General features: G+C 47.2%; 1 protein-coding gene across 1 annotated transcript in view; it reads right to left on the bottom strand.

Annotated features, from left to right (window-relative positions):
- Positions 1-21,319, bottom strand: part of LOC145340205 (histone-lysine N-methyltransferase EZH2-like) — a gene marked incomplete at both ends in the record, with an annotated part of 55,122 nt that overhangs the window by 19,596 nt on the left and 14,207 nt on the right. The window contains 6 exons of the mRNA XM_080184634.1: positions 3,744-3,838; positions 8,971-9,239; positions 9,330-9,525; positions 10,014-10,105; positions 19,685-19,848; positions 20,600-20,702. Of these exons, the coding sequence (XP_080040760.1) occupies positions 3,744-3,838; positions 8,971-9,239; positions 9,330-9,525; positions 10,014-10,105; positions 19,685-19,848; positions 20,600-20,702 (919 nt within the window). The remainder of the gene's footprint in view (positions 1-3,743; positions 3,839-8,970; positions 9,240-9,329; positions 9,526-10,013; positions 10,106-19,684; positions 19,849-20,599; positions 20,703-21,319) is intronic.

Here is a 21,319-nt window from a genome sequence, read left to right as displayed (position 1 = left end):
TAGGCCATACATCTCAAAGAATATGGCATCATATCAAACAGCATGTTCTTTCTGCTGTTCGCAATGGACAAGGTGCAGACCGTACCCAACTAGTCCGTGCAAAACACAGCGTCCAACATTACTCATAATTCTGTGATTGGACAACATTTGCTAAACAGTCTTCAGCGTGCTAGGAATTACACTGACAACCAATTTCAAATTGTCAATCATGCTTTCAATGTGGCACATGTGTGCGTACTGGAAGTTACATATATATACACAGAGGCCTGTTACTTGCAGACAGAAAGAACATGTACACATAATGTCCCTGTTTCAACTAAACTGTTTGTGATGTATACAAATGACTTGGATGAAAATGTATTTGGACGGGTTAGTAAATTTGCAAAGGGCACAAAGATAATTGGAGTTGTGGATAGTATAAAAGGTTTTGGGCAGAGAAATAACAGATGGAGTTTAACCTGGACAAGTGTGAAGTGCTGTACTTCGGGAGATCAAATGTTAAGGGTAAGTATACAGTTAATGGCAGGACCCTGAACAGTACTGACATATGCAGGAATTTTGGGGTTCAAGTCCATAGCTTCCTGAAAGTGACAGCATAAGTAGATAGGATGGTAAAGAAGGCATAGGGCATGATTTCTTTTATTGGTCGGGGCACTGAGTACAAGAGTCAGGAAGTCATGTTGCAACTTTATAAAACTTTGCTTAGGCTGCACTTCAGAGTATTGCATTCAATTCTGATCACCACATTACAGGAAGGATGTGGAGGCTTTGGAAAGGGTGCAAAAGAAGTTAACCAGCATGCTGTTTGGACTAGATAGTATGAGTTATAAGGAGACTGGAGCGGCGAGGGCTGAGGGGAGACCATATAGAAATCTACAAAATTATGAGGGGCATAGATATAGTTAAAAGTCTGACAACACCAGGTTTTAGTCCAACCGATTTATTTGATAGTAAACTCACAAGCTTTCAAGGGGACTCCCTCTTCTTCAGGTGAATGGAGAGTTCTGGCCTCTGTCTGATGCTTTGTCTGAGGCCAGAACTCTCCATTCACCTGAAGAAGAGGGAATCCCCTCGAAAGCTAGTGAGTCTGCTATCAAATAAATCGGTTGGACTAAAACCTGGTGTTGTCAGACTTTTTACTGTGTTTACCCCAGTCCAACGCCGGCACATCCACATCATAGATATAGTTGACAGTCAGAATCTCTTTCCCAGAGCTGAAATGTCAAATACTAGGAGGCATGTACTTAAAGTGAAAGGGGGAAAATGCAAAGGAAATGTGAGGGGCAGGTTTTTTTTTACACAGAGTGATAAGTGTCTGGAACACACTGCCGGGGTGGCAATAGAGACAGATACGATAAGGGTGTTTAAGGAACTTTTAGATAAGCGCGTGAATATACAAGGAATAGAGAGATCTGGACCTAGGGCAGACAAAAGGGATTTGTTTAATTTGGCATCATGTTTGGCGTAACATTGTGGGTCGAAGGACCTGTTCCTGTGCTGTACTGTTCAATGTAAAATAAGGGAGATCCATTCACTGACTCATTCCTCAGAGCAATGCCTCAACCGATCAGAGTCAAGCTGCCTGGTCAAAATTTCAAACAATGCTTGGCAATTAATTGTCAGTCACCATCAACTGGTGTATTCTCCATGGCAACGACTCTACCAATCAGAGTCCACTTGCGAATCAGCAATCACTTCTCAAACAGGATAAATTTAATTTTCCTTTAATATTGGTATTCTTGTGAACTATTCTGATGAGTGCCAGATGAGAAGCTTTGACAGAAATGTCTCTTTCTTCAGTAAGGAAAATGCTCAAATCTATTCTGAAGGTTGTGATAATTGGCACTTTGAAAATAATGGTGAGATTGGGCAGAGTCAACATGGGTTTGTGAAAGGGAAATCATGTTTGACAAACCTGTTGGAAGTTTTTGAGGATGATACCAGCAGAATAAATGAGGAAGAACTGTGGCATGTTCAGATTTTCAGAAAACTTTCAATAGGGTCCCACACAGGAGATTAGTGAAGAGAATGGAATTGGGGGAAATGTCCTGGCATTGACAACAGGATTCCTAAATGGTCAGAAAACAGAGTCAGGATGTACAGATCATTATTAGGTTGGGAGGCTGTGACGAGCGGGATACAGCAAGGATCAATGCTCGAATCCCAGCTATTCACAATCCAAATTGGGGACCATATGTAATATTTCCAAGTTTCCTGTGACACAAAACTAGGTGGGAATGTGAGTTGTGAGTTGCGAGGAGGATGCAAAGTGTGAGGTTGAGTGAATGGACAAGACCACGACAGATGGATTATAAAAATTGAAGTTATCCAATTTGTATGAAAAACAGAACTGGGGAGAGATTGGGAAATGTTGATGTTCAAAGGGACATGGGTCTCCTTGTTCATAAGGTGCTGAAAGCTAACACGCAGATGCAGTAAGCAATTAGGAAAACAGTATGTTAGGCGTTATTGCAAGGAGATTTGAATGTAGCTGCTACGATTGTATAGTGCCCTGGTGAGACCACTTCTGGAGTATTGTGTGAAGGTTTGGTCTCCTTGCCAAAGGAAGGAAATACTGGCCAAAGAATGAGTGCAGTGGAGGTTCATCAGCCTAATCCCTGGGGTGGCAAGATTGTCCTTTGAGGATAGATTGAGGAGACTTGGCCTGGATTCTTAAGAGTTCAAAAGAAGGAGAGGTGATCTCCTTGAAATGTACAAAATTCTACAGGGTGTGATAGGGTAGTTACAGGAAGCATGTTTGTCCTGGCTATTGCTTGAGAGGAACTCGGATACCCTGTACACAAATGACAGGAAGGCAATACACAGGTACAGTGTGTAACTAGGAAAGCTAACGTCAGGAGAGTCTTTCTTACAAAAGGATAATAGTAAAGAAAGCCTTACAACGATTTCTCCGTTCGTGTTGAGGTAACACCTGGAGCAGCTGTGCAGCTTATCCATCCCAAAGAAAGGAGGCACTTACCTCAAAGAGGGAGCAAGCAAAATGCAACTGGCTGATTGCTGGGGTGATTGAGGGGATTGTCCTGTCAGTGAGCACTGAATAAGGTGAGCCAGTATTCCCTGGAGATTATTACAAAGACTTGATGTGGAGTTGCTGGCGTTGGACTGGGGTGGACACAGTAAGTAGTCTCACAACACCAGGTTAAAGTCCAATAGGTTTATTTGGTAGCTACCATATAAACCTGTTGGACTTTAATCTGATGTTGTGAGTTTATTACAACGTGATCACAATGAAACATTCTGAGGACGGTTTGACAGAATCGATGTGGACAGGTTGTATTCTCAGGCGACAGGGTTTGAACTGGTGACAGAGTTTCAGGGTGAATCACATTTCTTCCGCAGAGAGTTGTGAATTTTTGGAATTCTCTGGGCACACCCACTCAGAGAGTTTATTACAGACCGGGCAATAGCATTTGGAGACTTCAGAAATCAAAGGTTATGGGATGGAGCCGGAAGGTGGAGTTGAAGGTAATGTTTGGTTGTATTTAGATCGAGGGGCTGACTGTTCACTGCATTCTCCGACTGCTTCTTGTGCAAACCGGAACCACCGCCTCACACCCCCCAATTCTATTCATATTCTCCACCCAGGGCCTCCTGCAAAACTGTCCCCACTCCCCTCCCTCACCCCCACACTCCCTTTCATTCATCCTCACCCCACCGCCACCCACTCAACCCCCACCCGATCAATCCCCCCATCCCACCCCTGATTACCTGCACACACTAACCTGTGTTTTCTCTTTTTTTTGGGTGGGGACAGGACCTGGTCATCAGTCGGCACTTTGTGAATGATTAACGATTCTCTCACTGCAAACTCGTACACCTGGGAAGGTGACAGGGAAGACACTGTATCACAGCCAGGGCCATCAATACAGGAGGACATCACTCAACTGCTTAAAGCTCCACCTATCACTGCCCAAAATCAGAACTCTGCGTTCCATTTCCCACACACACAATTACATCTCTGCCCTGAGCTGAAAAGTCAGACTGAAGCCCAGTGTTCTCAGGCTGTCAGGCAAGAAAGTTATAGATTTCCAATATTGCTGTGTGAATACTGCAGAACATTGAATGAATAAAGCAAAAAAAAACCTGGGTCTTAAAACAGATAATCTGACAATGCAGAGACCTCTCGGTATTCGGTCACACAAAAACATTCTATTAACCAGTAACTAACTTGGTAAACACTCCTTGTCGATCAGTAACTAGCCGGGTGAGTGCTGTTTATCCATCAGTAACTAGCCGGGTGAGTGCTGTTTATCCGTCAGTAACTAGCCGGGTGAGTGCTGTTTATCCGTCAGTAACTAGCCGGGTGAGCGCTGTTTATCCGTCAGTAACTAGCCGGGTGAGCGCTGTTTATCCGTCAGTAACTAGCCGGGTGAGCGCTGTTTATCCGTCAGTAACTAGCCGGGTGAGCGCTGTTTATCCGTCAGTAACTAGCCGGGTGAGCGCTGTTTATCCGTCAGTAACTAGCCAGGTGAGCGCTGTTTATCCGTCAGTAACTAGCCGGGTGGGCGCTGTTTATCCGTCAGTAACTAGCCGGGTGAGCGCTGTTTATCCGTCAGTAACTAGCCGGGTGAGCGCTGTTTATCCGTCAGTAACTAGCCGGGTGAGCGCTGTTTATCCGTCAGTAACTAGCCGGGTGAGCGCTGTAAGTTTACTATCAAATAAATTGGTTGGATTTAAACTCCCAAGTTTTCGGGGTTTGCCCTTCATCAGGTGTCACAGGTGAAGATGTATAGCTTAAACCTGGTGTTGTCAGACTTCTTACTGTCAATATGTACACTGCCAGTCTAAAAATCCAGATTTTAAAACCCTTCAGGTCAGAGAATCATAGAATTCTTACAGTGCAGGAGGAGGCCATTCAGTCCATCAAGACTGCACCGACAACAATCACACCCATCCCCATAACCCCATTTATTTAGCCTGCTAATTCTCCTGACAGTAAGTGGCAATTTAGCATGACCAATCCACCTAACCAGCACATCTTTGGAGTGTGGGAGGAAACTGGAGCACCTGGAGGAATCCCACACAGACATGGGGAGAACGTGCAGACTCCACAGACAGGGACCCGAGCTGGAAATTGAACCCAGATCCCTGGTGCTGTGAGGCAGCAGTGCTCACCACTGTGCCACAGTGCTGCTGGGATTGATCCCAGATCCCTGGTGCTGTGAGGCAGCAGTGCTAACCACTGTGCCACGGTCCTGGCCTGTTCCTTAATTTTTGCTCCTAGTTCCTGAAACAAAGGTTCTTTGTTGACTCTTCCCAATATTATTCATCTAAATATGGATCACAGCAATGGGGTCCCCTCCCTCTCTCTTTTCAAGCTCCTCAATATGTGCCGAGCTGGGTGTGATACAATATGTGAAGGAGTGGTACATTCTAGAGAGTCTAAACCTATTTAGCTATGTTCTGTGAAGGAGCATAGCTAAATAGGTTTAGACTCTCTAGAATGTACCAGACACAAGCCCCACTTGTGTACGGTGCCAGCAAGCTCCCACCACCCTCTGGGCTTGCTCATCACTGTATAACTACTGGACATCAATATTTGAGATGACTGCGACAACGCTAGATCAGGACATAAGTGCATTCCCCCAGGCTGCCCTGTTTGAGGTTGTGCCTTTAAATCTGCTGCTGCCGAAATTATAAGCAGATTTTGTAGCTTTCACTACACTCCTGGCAAGACGTCTAATCCTGTTTAGGAAATCAGGTGCACCCCCAACACATTCACAGTGGGTGAAGGAGGTGATAGATACCATTAAGCTGGAGAAGATGAGGTGCGTGCTACATGGGTCCACTGCTAGGTTCTATAACACCTGGCAACCATTTAGAGCGCCTGTTGGGATGGTGCAGTTGGAGCTGAGTGAGTTGATACCCGATAGCCCCAGGACTCCAGGTGCTCCCACAGAAACCCCCTTCCCCAATTGGTGGACGCACCCTGGCCGTTGACCTGAGTACACCTACCCATCCTGCTAAGGCATGGGGACCAACATGAGAACTTCTCTCTTCTCCCTCTCACTCTCTTTCTTCTCTCTCTTTCGCTGACTCTCTTTCCTTTCTCTGCTCACTAGTTTGTAGCCTGGGCTGCTTGCGCGCTCAGTTGGTTCTCCAGTGGCATTCCCCTGTCTTTTTGTTTTTATATTATTACCATCACTACTAGTGCAATTAGACAGAACTCAGGCAGAGTGTGTGCTAGGGGTACCAGGTACTTGTTCTCTGGCCACCCTGTGCCCAGTCGTGTTGGAATGTACACATGACAATGTACACAAGTTTTTATAAATATAGAAAGGAGATTGGCTAGAGTGAATGTTGGACCCTTGGAGGACAAGAGGGGGGTTTTAGCAGTGAGTAACGAGGAAATGGCTGAGGCTTTAAATAAGTTTTTTGTGTCGGTCTTCACAGAGGAGGACACAAATAGCTTACCGAATATTAAAGATAGAGGGATGGTAGGAAATGAGGTCCTTAATGCAATTATTGTCACTAGAGAGGTAGTGCCTGGTAGACGAACAGGACTGAAGGTGGACAAGTCCCCGGGACCGGATGGAATGCATCCCAGGGTTCTGAAAGAAATGGCTGAGGCGATAGCAGATGCCTCATTAATTATTTATCAAAATTCGCTAGACTCCGGGGAAGTGCCGGAAGATTGGAAAACGGCTAATGTTACGCTACTGTTTAAAAAAGGAAGCAGACAAAAGGCAGGGAATTATAGGCCGGTTAGTTTAACATCTGTAGTTGGAAAAATGCTAGAACCTGTCATCAAAGAAGAAATAGCGAGACACCTAGAAGAGAACGGTTTGATCAAGCAGACGCAGTATGGATTTGTGAAGGGGAAGTCGTGTTTAACGAATTTATTGGATTTCTATGAGGATGTGACTAGTGCGGTAGACAGAGGGGAACTGGTGGATGTGGTGTTTTTAGATTTCCAAAAGGCGTTCGATAAGGTGCCTCACAAAAGGTTGCTACAGAAGGTTAGGATGCGCGGAGTTGGGGGTAAGGTGTTAGCGTGGATAGAGGATTGGTTGTCTAATAGGAAGCAGGGAGTTGGTATCAATGGGTGCTATTCTGGTTGGAAGTTGGTGACTAGTGGAGTGCTGCAGGGATCGGTGCTGGGGCCTCAGCTATTTACCATTTATATAGATGATCTGAGGGAGGGGGCTGAGTGTAGGGTGACGAAATTTGCTGATGACACAAAGATGGGTGGAAAGCAAATTGTGTGGAGGGTGTGGAAAGTCTGCAGAGGGATCTGGATAGGCTGAGTGAGTGGGCGAGGACCTAGCAGATGGAGTATAATGTTAGCAAGTGTGAGGTTATCCACTTTGATAGAAATAATAGTAGGAGGGATTATTATTTAAAGGGTGAAAAGCTGCAGCATGCTACGGTGCAGAGGGACCTGGGGGTCCTTGTGCATGAGTCACAAAAACCCAGTCTGCAGGTGCAGCAGGTGATCAAGAAGTTGAATGGGATGCTGGCCTTTATAGCGAGGGGGATAGAATATAAAAGCAGGGAGGTCTTGCTGCAACTGTACAGGGCACTGGTGAGGCCGCAGCTGGAGTACTGTGTGCAGTTTTGGTCGCTGCACTTGCGCAAGGATATTTTGGCCTTGGAGGGAGTGCAGAGGAGATTCACTAGGCTGATACCAGAGATGAGGGGGTTAGACTATGAAGAGAGACTAAATAGACTGGGTCTGTACTTGTTAGAGTTTAGAAGGCTGAGGGGGGATCTTATAGAGACTTATAAGATAATGAAGGGGATGGATAGGGTAGAGGTAGAGAGATTCTTCCTGCTCAGAAAGGACAGCAGGACTAGAGGGCACAGCCTCAAGATAAGGGGGCGGGGGGGTGGCGGGCAGTTTAGGATGGAGTTGAGGAGGAACTTCTTCACTCAAAGGGTGGTGAATCTCTGGAATTCTCTGCCCGTTGAAGTGGTGGAGGCTACCTCGTTGAATATATATAAGTCATGGGTAGATAGGTTTTTGGCAGACAAGGAATTAAGGGTTATGGGGAGAAAGTGGGAAAGTGGAACTGATCCACTTCAGATCAGCCATGATCTTATTGAATGGCGGGGCAGGCTCGAGGGGCTAGATGGTCTACTCCTGCTCCTATTTCTTATGTTCTTATGAGCACTGTATCGATCTGTATCTGTGTTTGTTTGCTATATAAAATGTAAGAAAATCTTCAATAAACACATTAAAAAAAAGTCTTTCACTTTCACTAGGGGGGCAACACACTGAATGGAACTCTCTTTGCTTATAAAGGAATAAATGTTCCTTTGATAATCGATAATGGTTTCATGGTCACCAGTAGATCCTTCATTCCAGTGATACTTACTGAATTCTAATATCACTATCTGCCGTGGTGGGATTGGAACCCAGGATTCCCAGAGCTTTCTGGATGAATAGTCTAGTGATAATACCACTGGGCCATCACATTCCCTTCCCTTCTCTAACCTGTGGTTTAGGATCAGTTTCTGTAGTTCTCACCTGTACGCTACCGGTCACACCATCCCTGAACCTGTAACCTGTACCTGCAGCCTCCTTCCGGATGTTACCAACATCTGACCAAACTGTCCAGAAACTCCTGCCCGTCCTTCATGTGTCGGAGTCTGTCCAGCTTTCACTGGCTCCAGTGGCTGTGAGTCAGAGAGATTCGTGATAGTGATACTGAGTGCAGGTACGGTTCCCCCTGGACAACCCCACTATTCACTGAAGTCCAGACACCTCCTGCTTGACCATACCCCAACCTGGACTCATTATAAATACTTTTCTGTCTGTATTAACTTGAATTTTAACACATTAACTTGCAATAAGCATAAAACACAATTTTCAATATTTACTGCACAAACCATTGTCAGTATTGAAAGCAGCATCTTTGTCTCTGCACTAAATCCACAACTTCCCATCATATTGCTGCTGCACTCTATACCACACCTCAGCAACAGCTCGGGAAACATTCTGCTCACCTGTCGACAGCTCTTGCTTTGGATCAGTCTGGCAATGGCACAGAAGTTGTTGAAATAGGTTCCGTGTAGCACGCGGAAGAGGGATTCCTCAGCACTGCTCCAGGGCATCTGCTCTGACATTGCACCGTACTCATCCAATTCAGGGGCCTCGCCCTGGCCGGGGGCCTCGCCCTGGCCGGGGGCCTCACAGACATCATCTGCCTCACATGGTCCTGCTAATGGTTTCAGTTTGACTGGTGTTTGACTCCGAGAACTGCCCTCTGACAAATCTGCAACGCAAACATTGATCGAGTTACAGGGTGGAATCTGACCACTGAGTTCAGATCCTGAGTGCAGGGTCGATGGGATTGATGACTTACCTGAAAAACTCTGAGAGTTTTCGCCGCTACATTCTCTGTCACTATCACCATCTTTCATCTCACTGACTGCAAGGGAGGAGCTGCTGGGCTGGTTCACGTTACCATGGTGATGTTTCCTGCGACGTCCAATGCTTCGTTTTGCCCGTGTTTTATTCTGAATGGTGGACAGAGAGGCAGAAAACTCCTTGGCTCCATCCTGTCTCCGAGATCAGAAACAAGTTAGAATCAGTATCCACCACAACTCAGCAAACACAACAGGACAGAGAGCTCCAATATTAAAGCCCCTCCTTCCCTCTCCCTCTCTCCTCATCTCCGCTTCTCTCCAATCTCCCTCCTTCTTCTCCTCCCCTCTCATCTTTCTGCCTCTCCCCTTCACTTCACTTCTCTCCACATCTCTCTCTACCTGTCCCTTCCTCCTTTCTTTCCTCACTCATCCCCATCTCTCCTTCTCATCTCTTCCTCCTCTCCCTATGCCCCCCCTCTCCTCTTCCTGTACATCTCCTCGAGTCTCCCGCCCCTCTCCCCTACTCGTCACAAAGCACTAACTGCCTGGATAGGATGACCCCACGTGACTATGGAGTGACTGGCTCAGTGAATCCTGATAGGATGGACGGTGACTTTGCTGTGTGGCCAATCCACTTGTTCACATTAACTCCCAGGGTGTAAAACAGAATCTTGCCTCACCAGCAACATGAAGCAGTCCCTGCCACAAGGTGTCGTCTCCACCAATATCTCTTTATTTTTCCGTTTATACATATTCGGCGTTGCATGAAAAGCTGCAAAGGAAGCATTTGGAACAAAGGCAGCATGAGTGTGGGACATTGATAAACTCAGACTCTCACAGAAAATCAATGCACCCAACCCCGCTCCCACATTGGGCTATTTGTACCAAAACATTGCAATGGCACACTCACAGGATAAACAGATCCAATCTAAGCTCTGTAGTCCTGTCACATCCAGCCCTGAATGGTGGCGGACAGCTAAACAACTCACTGGGAGAGGAGGCTCCACAAATATCCCCATCCTCAATAAGGGAGGAGCCCAGCACATCAGTGCAAAGGATAAGGCTGAAGCATTCACAGCGATCTCCAATGAGAAGTACCGAGTGGATGATCCATCTCGGCCTCTTCCTGTGGTCCCCAGCATCTCAACTGCCAATTCGATTCACTCCATGTGAAATCAGAAGTTGCTGGAAATATTGGATAACGCTGTCAGGATACCACAGAGAGCAGAACAAATCCAGCCCATCAGTCTACTCTCAATCATCACAGAATCTACAGTGCAGAAGGAGGCCTTTCAGCCCAACGAGCCTACACCAGTGACAATCCCACCCAGGTCCCATCCCTGTAACCCCACATATTTACCCTGCTAAACCCCCTTACACTAAGGGGCAATTATCATGGCCAATCAACCTAACCCGCAATCTTTGGAGCGTGGGAGGAAACCCATACAGACACGGGGAAAACATGCAAACTCTGCACAGACAGTGACCCGAGACTAGAACTGAACCCAGGTCCCTGGCGCTGTGAGGCAGCAGTGCTAACCACTGTGCCACCATGCCAGCTCTTCCCCAGTGAAGTGATGGAAGGGGTCATCGACAGTGCTATCAAGCAGCATCTGCTCAGTGACACCCAGTTTGGGTTTCGCCGGGGTCACTGATCTCATTATAGCCTTGGTTCAAACATGGACAAAAGAGCTGAACTCCAGAGGTGAGGTGGGAGTGACAGCCCTTGACATCAAGGACTGATGTGTGAGTCCCTCAGGATAGTGCCTAGACCCAACCATCTTCAGCTACTTCATCAATGACCTTCCCTCCATCATACGGTCAGAAGTGGGGATGTCCATTGATGATTGCACAATGTTCAGCACCATTCGCAACTCCTCAGATACTGAAGCAGTCTGTGCCCAAATGCAGCGAGATCTGGGCAACATTCATGTTTGGGCTGGAAAGTAGCAAGCAGCAGTCCAAAGGTGTGCAGGTTAGGAGGATTGGCCATGTTAAATTGCCCCTTAGTGTTAGGGGTACTAGCAGAGGTTTCGGGGATGGGGCTGGGTGAGATTCTATCAGGACAGGCTCAGTGGGCTGAATGACCTCCTTCTGCACTGTAGAGATTCTATGATATGATACTAACATGTACACCACACGAGTGCTGGGCAATTATCATCTCCAACAAAACAGGATCTAACCGTCACCCTTTGACATTCAATGGCATTACCATCACTGAATTTCCACTATCAACATCCTGGGGGTTAACACTGACCAGAGACAGAGCTGAACTAGCCATATAAATACTGTGGCTACCAGAGCAGGTCAAAGGCTGGGATTCCAATGGTGAGTAACTCATTTCCTGACTCCCTAAACCTGTCCATCATCTACAAAGCACAAGTCAGGAGTGTGATGGAATACTCTCCAATGGCACTGAAGATGCTCAATCCACCCACAAACATTCATTCCTCCAGCACAAATGCAGGGTGACCCCTTCAAGCAGCACTGCAGGAAAGCTCCTTAGGCAGCTCCTTCCAAAACTACCACGCGGAACAGACTAGTTCAACGTGGAGCCTTGGGGCCAGACTGAGGCCCCAGAGCCACAGTTCCAAATCACAGCCAAGCATTCTGCTCCCCCAATCGCAGGCCACTGCTCTCCCACAGCTGATAGGCTCACCAGAGAGACTGTGGGGGGGGATGTGGGGGATGGGGGAGAGAGGGGCTGTGGGTGCAAGGTGGGAGGGGAGAGAGAGGCTGTGGGGGTGGGGTAACACAGGGGGAGAGAGGCTGTGGGGGTGGGGTAACACAGGGGGAGAGAGGCTGTGGGGGTGGGGTAACACAGGGGGAGAGAGAGGCTGTGGGGGTGGGGTAACACAGGGGGAGAGGGGCTGTGGGGGTGGGGTAACACAGGGGGAGAGAGGCTGTGGGGGTGGGGTAACACAGGGGGAGAGAGAGGCTGTGGGGGTGGGGTAACACAGGGGGAGAGAGAGGCTGTGGGGGTGGGGTAACACAGGGGGAGAGGGGCTGTGGGGGTGGGGTAACACGGGGAGAGGGGCTGTGGGGGTGGGATAACACAGGGGGAGAGGGGCTGTGGGGGTGGGGTAACACAGGGGGAGAGGGATGCTGCCCAGGTGAAGGTCACACTGCCGGAGGATGTGAGAGTAAGAACATGTAAATAAGAACCTCCTCCAACTGCTCTGCCGTTCACAGCTGTCCTGACTGTAACCCCAACCCCACATTCCCACTTATCCCTGATAATCAGCAAGCTATCTCGCTCTGTCTTATAAATATTCACAGACTCTGTTTCCACAGCCTTTCTAGGAAGAGAGTTCCAGAGACTCAACCCTCGCAGAGAAAGAAATTCTCCTCATCTCTGTCTTAAATGGGCCACCCCTTAAATCTAAACAGTGACTCCCAAGTTCCAGATTCTCCCAGAAGAGGGACATCCATCCTGTCAATACTCCTCAGGATCTTAAAGCTTTCAATCAAGTTGCCTTTTAATCTTCTAAATTCCAGTGGATACAAGCCCAGCCTGTGTCCAATCTTTCATCACAAGGCAATCCACCCATTCCTGGTATTGGTTTGATAAACCTTCTCTGAACAACTTCCAATGCATTTATTTAAATAAAGAGACCAATACAGTACACAAAACTCCAGATGTGTTCTCATCAAAGCCCTGTACAACTGAAGCAGAACCTCTTCTCTTTTGTATTCAGTTCCTCTTGCAATAAATAATAACGTTTTGTTAGCTTTCCTAATTACTTGCTGTACCTGCATACTAACCTGTTGAGATTCATGCACTAGAACTCCCAGATCCCTCTGCATCTCAGAGCTCTGTAATCTTCCACCATTTAGACAATAAGCTTCTTTTTTATTCTTCCAAGCAAACAGGTAAATGGGAACCAAAGCATCAGGTCAGAATGTGAAGAGAAGATAAAGGTTAGTGGGAGGGGCATGGTGGCTAGTGCTGCTGCCTCACAGCGCCAGAGACCTGGGTTCAATTCCTGACTCGGGTCACTGTGCAAAGTCTGCACATTCTCCCCATGTCTGCGTGGTTTTCCTCGGGATACTCTGGTTTCTTCCCACAGTCCGAAAGATGTGCTGGTTAGATGAATTGGCCATTCTAAATTCTCCCTCAGTGTATAAGAACAGGCGCTGCAGTGTGGCGACTAGGGGATTTTCACAGTAAGCCTACATGTGATACTGATAAATAAAATAGGATGAACAGGAAGGGCCAGTCTAACAATCACCAAAGATTAGAAAATGAGATCAAAATGGGTGAAAAGTGTAGTGCACAAGAAAATCCTGCAAGGGGAAGACAAACCAGTCGGACATATTTAAAAACTCTGTACCCAAATGCACGCAGTATTTGGAATGAGCTGACAGCACAAGTAGAGTCAAATGGGTATGATTTGGTGGAGATTACTGAAACTTGGTTACAGGAGGATCAGGAGTTGAATGTCCAAGGGCAGTCAGTATTCCAGAAGGATAGACTGGCTGGAACAGGAGGTGGAATTACTTTATTGGTTAAAGATGACATCAAGTCTGTATTAAGAAATGAAACTGACACTAAGGGCCAACATGTTAAATCAATCTGGGTGGAAATAAAAAACTAAGGAAGTAACATCAGAGTAATTTACAGCCCCAGAGCAATACTGTCACAGTGAGGCACAGTATAAACCAAGAAATAATGAGAGCTTGTGAGAAGGGCATAGATAATCATGGGTGATTTTAACATGCACATTGACTGGACCAATCACATTGCAAAGGCAGCCTCGAGGGAGATTTCAGAGAATGTATGAGGGACTGTTTCTGAGAGCAATACATTACGGAACTAACCAGGGAGCAGGCTATTTTAGATTTAGTATTATGTAATGAAAAGGTTGATAAATAGTCTTGTTGTTAGAGATCCTTTTGGAGAGAGTGATCACAGTTTCAGATTCAGATTGAGCGAGAGAAGACAGAGTGCCTTGCTAGAGTTTCAGCATTGGGAAGAGCTAATTATACAGGCCTGAGGAAAGAACTTGGTGCAATAACCATCACTGCGGAGAAGCTATTGAATAACTAATGGGATTAAAGGCAGATAAGTCTCCGGGACCTGATGGCCTGCACCTTAGGGTATTAAAGGAGGTGGCAGCAGAGATAGTGGACGGATTGGTTGTGATATTCCAAAATTCCTTGGATTCTGGTAAGATCCCGGTGGATTGGAAACATGCCAGTGTGATGCCCTGTATTCAAAAAGGGAGAGAGGCAAAAAGTAGGAAACTATTGGTCGATTAGCTTGACCTCTGTGGTGGGGAAGTTGCTGGAATCAATCATTAAGGAGGAGATGAATGAGTGTTTGGAAAGACAAAGCTCAATCCACCATTGTCAAAATGGTTTTATGAAGGGAAAGCCATGCTTGACAAACTTGCTTGAGTTCTTTGAGGACATAACCAGCAAGGTGGATAGTGGGGAACCTGTGGATGTACTATACCTAGAGTTCCAGAAGGTGCCACATAAAAGACTGATCCAGAAGGTGAGATCACAAGGGATTGAAGGTAGAGTACTGGGTTGGATTGAGGATTGGCTGACTGACAGAAAGCAGACGGTCAGGATAAACGGGTCCGTCTCTGGCGAAATAAGAACATAAGAAGTAAGAGCAGGAGTAGGCCATCTAGCCCTTCGAGCCTGCCCCGCCATTCAATAAGATCATGGCTGATCTGAAGTGGATCAGTTCCACTTTCCCGCTTTCTCCCCATAACCCTTAATTCCCTTGTCTGTCAAAAACCTACCTACCCGTGACTTAAATATATTTAGTGAGGTAGCCTCCACCACTTCAACGGGCACAGAATTCCAGAGATTCACCACCCTTTGAGTGAAGAAGTTCCTCCTCAACTCCGTTCTAAACTGCCCCCCCCCCCCCTTATCTTGAGGCTGTGCCCTCTAGTCCTGCTATCCTTTCTGAGCGGGAAGAATCTCTCTATCTCTACCCTATCCATCCCTTTCATTATCTTATACGTCTCTGTAAGATCCCCCCTCATCCTTCTAAACTCTAACGGGTACAGGCCCAGTCTATTCAATCTCTCTTCATAGTCCAACCTCCTCATCTCTGGTATCAGCCTAGTGAACCTCCTCTGCACTCCCTCCAAGGCCAAAATATCCTTGCGTAGGTGCGGTGAAATGTAACTAGCGGGGTGCCGCAGGGGTTAGTCCTCAGACCTCAACTGTTTACAAGCTACATAAATTATCTGCAAGCAGGGACAGATAGCGAAATCTGCAGACAACACTAAAATACGTGGGAAAGCAGGCAGTGAGGAGGATATAAAGATTTTACAGATGGATATCAACAGGCTAGGAGAAAGGACCAAAATTTGGCAGATGGGGTTTAAGAACAAAGAACAAAGAAAATTCCAGCACAGGAACAGGCCCTTCAGCCCTCCAAGCCTGCATCGACCATGCTGCCCGACTGAACTAAAATCCCCTACCCTTCCAGGGACCATATCCCTCTATTCCCACCCTATTCATGTATTTGTCCGGAAGCCCCTTAAAGCTCACTATCATATTTGCTTCCACTGCCACCCCCAGCAGCGAGTTCCAGGCACCCACCCACCCTCTGAGTAAAAAACTTGCCTTGAACAGCTCCTTTAAACCTTGCCCTCACACCTTAACCTGTGCCCCCCAGCAACTGACTCTTCCACCCCTGGGAAAAAGCTCCTGACTATCTACTGTGTCCAGGCCCCTCATAATCTTGTAGACTTCTATCAGGTCTCCCCTCAGCCCCCCATCATTCCAGTGAGAACAAACCAAATTTCTTCAAACTCTCCTCCATACCAGACAACATTCTGGTAAATCTTTTCTGTACCTTTTCCAAATCCTCCACATCCTTCTGGTGACCAGAATTGAACACTATATTCCAAGTACAGCCTACCTAAGGTTCTTTAAAGTTGCAACATATTTTGCCAACTTTTAAACTCAATGCCCTGATCGATAAAGGTAAGCATGTTCTTGGTCTGCTGCAATGTTCCAGTGAAGCTCAATGCAAACTGGAGGAACAACATCTCATCTTCCAGCTCGGCACTTTACAGCCTTCCAGTCTCAACATCAAGTTCAACAACTTCAGATGATTTAAAAGAATTTACTGTTCTCTACCTTTTATTTCTTTGTTGTCTTTCTTAATTTTCTTCCTCCCCATTCTTTCCCCTTACCTTTCCTCCTCCACGTCCCTTTTTCTACATTCTCTGTCCTATCCTCCCTCCCCAACATCTCCATCTGTTACAGCTTGCAGTTTCTCTGCCGTTTGGCCATTTCACACCCTTTATTTTCTCTATAAGCTGCCATTAGCAGCCTTTCCCCTGGTTTCTGTGGCTATGACTCATCTTTCATTCCCTCCCTCTGCAGTATAAATATCTCCCACTTTCTATCCCTTTTAACTTTGACAAATGGTCATCTGGACTCGAAACATCAGCTCTTTTCTCTCCACAAATGCTGCCAGACCTGAGATTTTCCAGCATTTTTTCTTTTGGATGCCGTGTGCCTTCTTGACTACCTTCTCCACCTGTGTTGCCACTTTCAATGAACTGTGTATCTTAATACAGTTATTTGAGGAAGGTTGTGGTGGCATTGGAGGCAGTTCAGACAAAGTTCACCAGATTGATTCTGGAATTGAAGGGATTGACGTATGAGGAGCGATTAAACAGTTTGGTCTTATACTTGCTGAGTTTAGAAGGATGAGAAGCGACTTGATCGAGGTGCATAAAATTTTAAAAAGGGATTGATAAAGTAAATGTAGACAAAATGCTTCCTCTTACGGGGCAATCTCAAACAAGAGGTCACAGATAAAGGTTGAAAGGCGGGAGATTTAAAATTGAGATGAGGAGGAACTACTTCTCATAGAGGGTGATGAATTTTGGAACTTGCTGCCCCAGCGCAGTGAAGTCTGAATCAAGGAATCAAGGAATCAAGAAGGGGTTCACATTTTCCCATATTATTCTCTATTTGCCAGACCTTCGTCCAATCACCAAACCTCGCTGTATCTCTCTGTAGCTTCTTTATGTCCTCTTCATAATTTACTTTGTTACCTATCTTTGTGTCATCAGCAAATTTAACAACCCGTCCATTAGTCCCTTTATCCAAGTCATTTAAATAAATTGTAAAAAGTTGGGGTCCTAGAACTGATCCCAGCGACGCACCACACATCACACCCTGCCAATCAGGAAATGACCCATTTGTGCCTACTCTGTTTCCTGCTAGTGAGCCAATTGTCTATCCATGCCAATTTGTTATCCACTACACAATGAGATTGTATTTTTGCAATAACTTTGATGTGGCATCTTATCAAATATCTTCTGAAAATTAAAGTACATTACATCCACTGGTTCCCCTTTAACCACAATGCATGTTACTTCTTAAAAGAACTCCAACAAATTGATTCAACATAATTTCCTTTTCACAAAACCACATCTGCCTGATTAACTTTTCTGAGTTTTCTAAGCACGCATGCTTTAATAATGGCTTCAAACGTCTTCCATTTTTCCCTACATCAGATGTCACACTAATGTGTGTGTGAGACACTTATCTTTCAAAATGTGCTCATTGGCCCCTTAAGTGAGAAAAAAAATGGGAACCTGCACACACACACACGCATGCATAGCGAGCAAGAAGTGGAGGTAAATGGGCATTTTTCTGGTTAGCGATCAGTGACTAGTGGTGTGTCTCAGGGATCAGTGTTGGGACCGCAATTGTTTACGACTTACACAGATGATTTGGAATTGGGAACCAAGTGTAGTGTGTCAAAATTCGCTGATGACACTAAGATGGGTGGAAGAGCAAAGTGTGCAGAGGACGCTGAAAGTCTGCAAAGGGATATAGATAGTCTAAATGAGATAATCTCATTTGTGGGCGAGGGTCTGGCAAATGGAGTACAACGTCGGTAAAGGGTAGGAATAACAGCAAAATGGACTATTATTTAAATGGTAAAAAGTTGCAGCATGCTGCTATGCAGAGGGACCTGGTCCTTGTGCAGGAATCTCAAGGAGTTGGTTTGCAGGTACAGCAGGTAATTAAGAAGGCAAATGGAATTTTGTCCTTCACTGCTAGAGGGATGGAGTTTAAAAACAGCAAGATTATGTTGCAGCTGTATAAGGTGCTGGTGAGGCCACACCTGGAGTATTGTGTACAGTTTTGGTCTCCTTACTTGAGAAAGGATATACTGGCACTGGAGGGGGTGCAGAGGAGATTCACTTGGTTGATTCTGGAGTTGAGAGGGTTGGCTTATGAGGAGAGACTGAGTAGACTGGGGCTATACTCATTGGAATTCAGAAGAATGAGGGGAGATCTTATAGAAACATATAAGATTATGAAGGGAATAGATAAGATAGAAGCAGGGAAGTTGTTTCCACTGGCGGGTGAAACTAGAACTAGGGGGCGTAACCTCAAAATAAGGGGGAGCAGATTTAGGACTGAGTTGAGGAGGAATTTCTTCACATAAACGGTTGTGAATCTGTGGAATTCCCTGCACCGTAAAGCAGTTGAGGCTGCCTCATTGAATGTTTTTAAGGCAAGGATAGATAAATTTTTGAACAGGGAATTAAGGGTTGTGGTGAGCGGGAGGGTAAGTGGAGCTGAATCCACAGAAAGATCACTCATGATCTTATTGAATGGCGGAGCAGGCTCAAGGGGCCGAATGGCCTACTCCTGCTCTTAGTTCTTATATTCTTATACACACACACGCATGCAGAAACGCACACACACACACGCATGTACACACAAAGAAAAGCAAAGGCACACCTTTACAAAGAAAATGGGACCTATTTGCCCTTGTTCCTAGTTGTGGCTGACCTGAGGTGAGTCTATGTTTGGTAAGTTGGTGGGTAAGTGTCTCAGATGGGGGTCTTGTGGCACAGTGGGTAATGCCCCTGCCTCCAGAGGAGAAGCTCTGGGTTCAAGTCCAATGCTAGAGTTTTTGGCCATGGAAGGAGTGTTGATAATGTGGTCCCACGGGCTAACAAACTGCTCAGGAATCCTTCCATCATTACCCCCACCTTAGTCCCCAAAGAGAAAAGACCATGTCTGTGAAAATGCTCCAATACAATGTCTTAGAGATCAGGGAAAGGGTGTGAGTCTAAGATGGGAAACTCGTTTAGACACTGCATCATTTCTTTCTAAACAGTATTTTCCTGTTGGTGTTTATGATCTTATTAATTTAATGTATTGTTTAATTGACATATCCGCCTCACTTCACCTCCCCCCCTCTTCCACTCCTTATCCCGAGCATTACTGCAATTCAGAATGGAGATTCTCCCCTTTTGGACACAAAGGAGAAATTCCAGCCCAGTGAGGCTCAGGCTGAACAGAGAGTTATTATCAAAATAACCTGATAGGTACTCACGGTGCAGGAAACAGTCGTACTTAAAGCAGCGCCTGCAGAAGAGGGTGTGGAAGGAATGCAGAGACTGGTTACGCTGTACAGATTTAGCATTTGGACCATCGATGTTGGGAGTGCACTCTGGGGGCATTGCCGAGGGGTCACACAGTTTAGTCAGCTCCCAGTACCTGAAAAACAGGCAGAGCAACTGTCACAAACCAACCCAGCCCCTGGAACCTGGCAAAAAGGCGTAGCGGGGGTGGGGGGTGGAGCAAGGGGCAGAGCGGGGGCAGAGCGAGGGGCAGGGCGGGGGGCAGGGAGAGGGGCAGGGCGAGGGGCGGGGGGGGCAGAGCGAGGGGCAGGGCGGGGGGCAGAGCGGGGGCAGGGCGAGGGGCAGGGCGGGGGGCAGGGCGGGGGCAGGGCGGGGGCAGGGCGGGGGCAGGGCGAGGGGCAGGGCGGGGGCAGAGCGAGGGGCAGGGCGGGGGCAGAGCGAGGGGCAGGGCGGGGGCAGGGCGGGGGCAGAGCGAGGGGCAGGGCGGGGGCAGAGCGAGGGGCAGGGCGGGGGCAGAGCGAGGGGCAGGGCGGGGGCAGGGCGAGGGGCAGGGCGGGGGCAGAGCGAGGGGCAGGGCGGGGGCAGGGCGGGGGCAGAGCGAGGGGCAGGGCGGGGGCAGAGCGGGGGCAGGGCGAGGGACAGGGCGGGGGCAGAGCGAGGGGCAGGGCGGGGGCAGGGCGGGGGCAGAGCGAGGGGCAGGGCGGGGGCAGAGCGAGGGGCAGGGCGGGGGCAGAGCGAGGGGCAGGGCGGGGGCAGAGCGAGGGGCAGGGCGGGGGCAGGGCGAGGGGCAGGGCGGGGGCAGAGCGAGGGGCAGAGCGGGGGGCAGGGCGAGGGGCAGGGCGAGGGGCAGGGCGAGGGGCAGAGCGAGGGGCAAGACAAGTTCTCACTTTTCTCTCAGGTCCTTTGAGGATCCTCTGTCTGGAAACATCAGGGCGATTGCTTTGAAGATCTTGTCAGGTGGGAGTCTCCTATTTGGTCTCTCGTCCGTGCCTAGAACATTCCGTTACAGTGAGGTTAGAGGGGATGAGAGAGACCAGAGACCACCAGCTAAATAATTTAGTGATGTTTAATTCTTCTGTAGATCACAGGCTGCATACAGAGTCAAAATCAACACCTTTCCGTCCCGTCCCCTCTGCCTAGGAGGGGGTTTGCAAAGGCTGACTACCACTCAGTGGTGCAATAAATTACAGTATTTAATTCTTGCTCCCAAAGTGCAATCACAGTGGAAGACACAAGTAACATGCCAAAAATTAATGACAGGAAGGCTATGGCAGGTCAGAACCTAGAAACTGTCATCACGAAAGAGGTAGTGTTGGGCAAGTTAATGGGGCTAATGGTAGACAAGTCTCCTGGTCCTGATGGAATGCATCCCAGGCTATTACAGGAGATGGCGGGGGAAATAGCAAATGCACTAGTTGTAATTTATCAAAATTCGCTGGACTCTAGGGTGGTTCCCGCAGATAGGAAACAGCAAATGTGACGTTACTGTTTAAAAAAGGTAGACAAAAGGCAGGTAACTAAAGGCCGGTTAGCTTAACTTCTGTAGTAGAGAAAATGCTTGAATCTATTATCAAGGAAGAAATAGTGAGACATCTGGATATATTGTA

Source organism: Carcharhinus amblyrhynchos, unplaced genomic scaffold, assembly GCF_965287045.1.
Source record: "Carcharhinus amblyrhynchos unplaced genomic scaffold, sCarAmb.v2.hapA scaffold_841, whole genome shotgun sequence".
NCBI lineage: Eukaryota > Metazoa > Chordata > Chondrichthyes > Carcharhiniformes > Carcharhinidae > Carcharhinus > Carcharhinus amblyrhynchos.
Note: the sequence above shows the minus strand (reverse complement) of the source record. Positions and strands in the feature narration are given on the sequence as shown.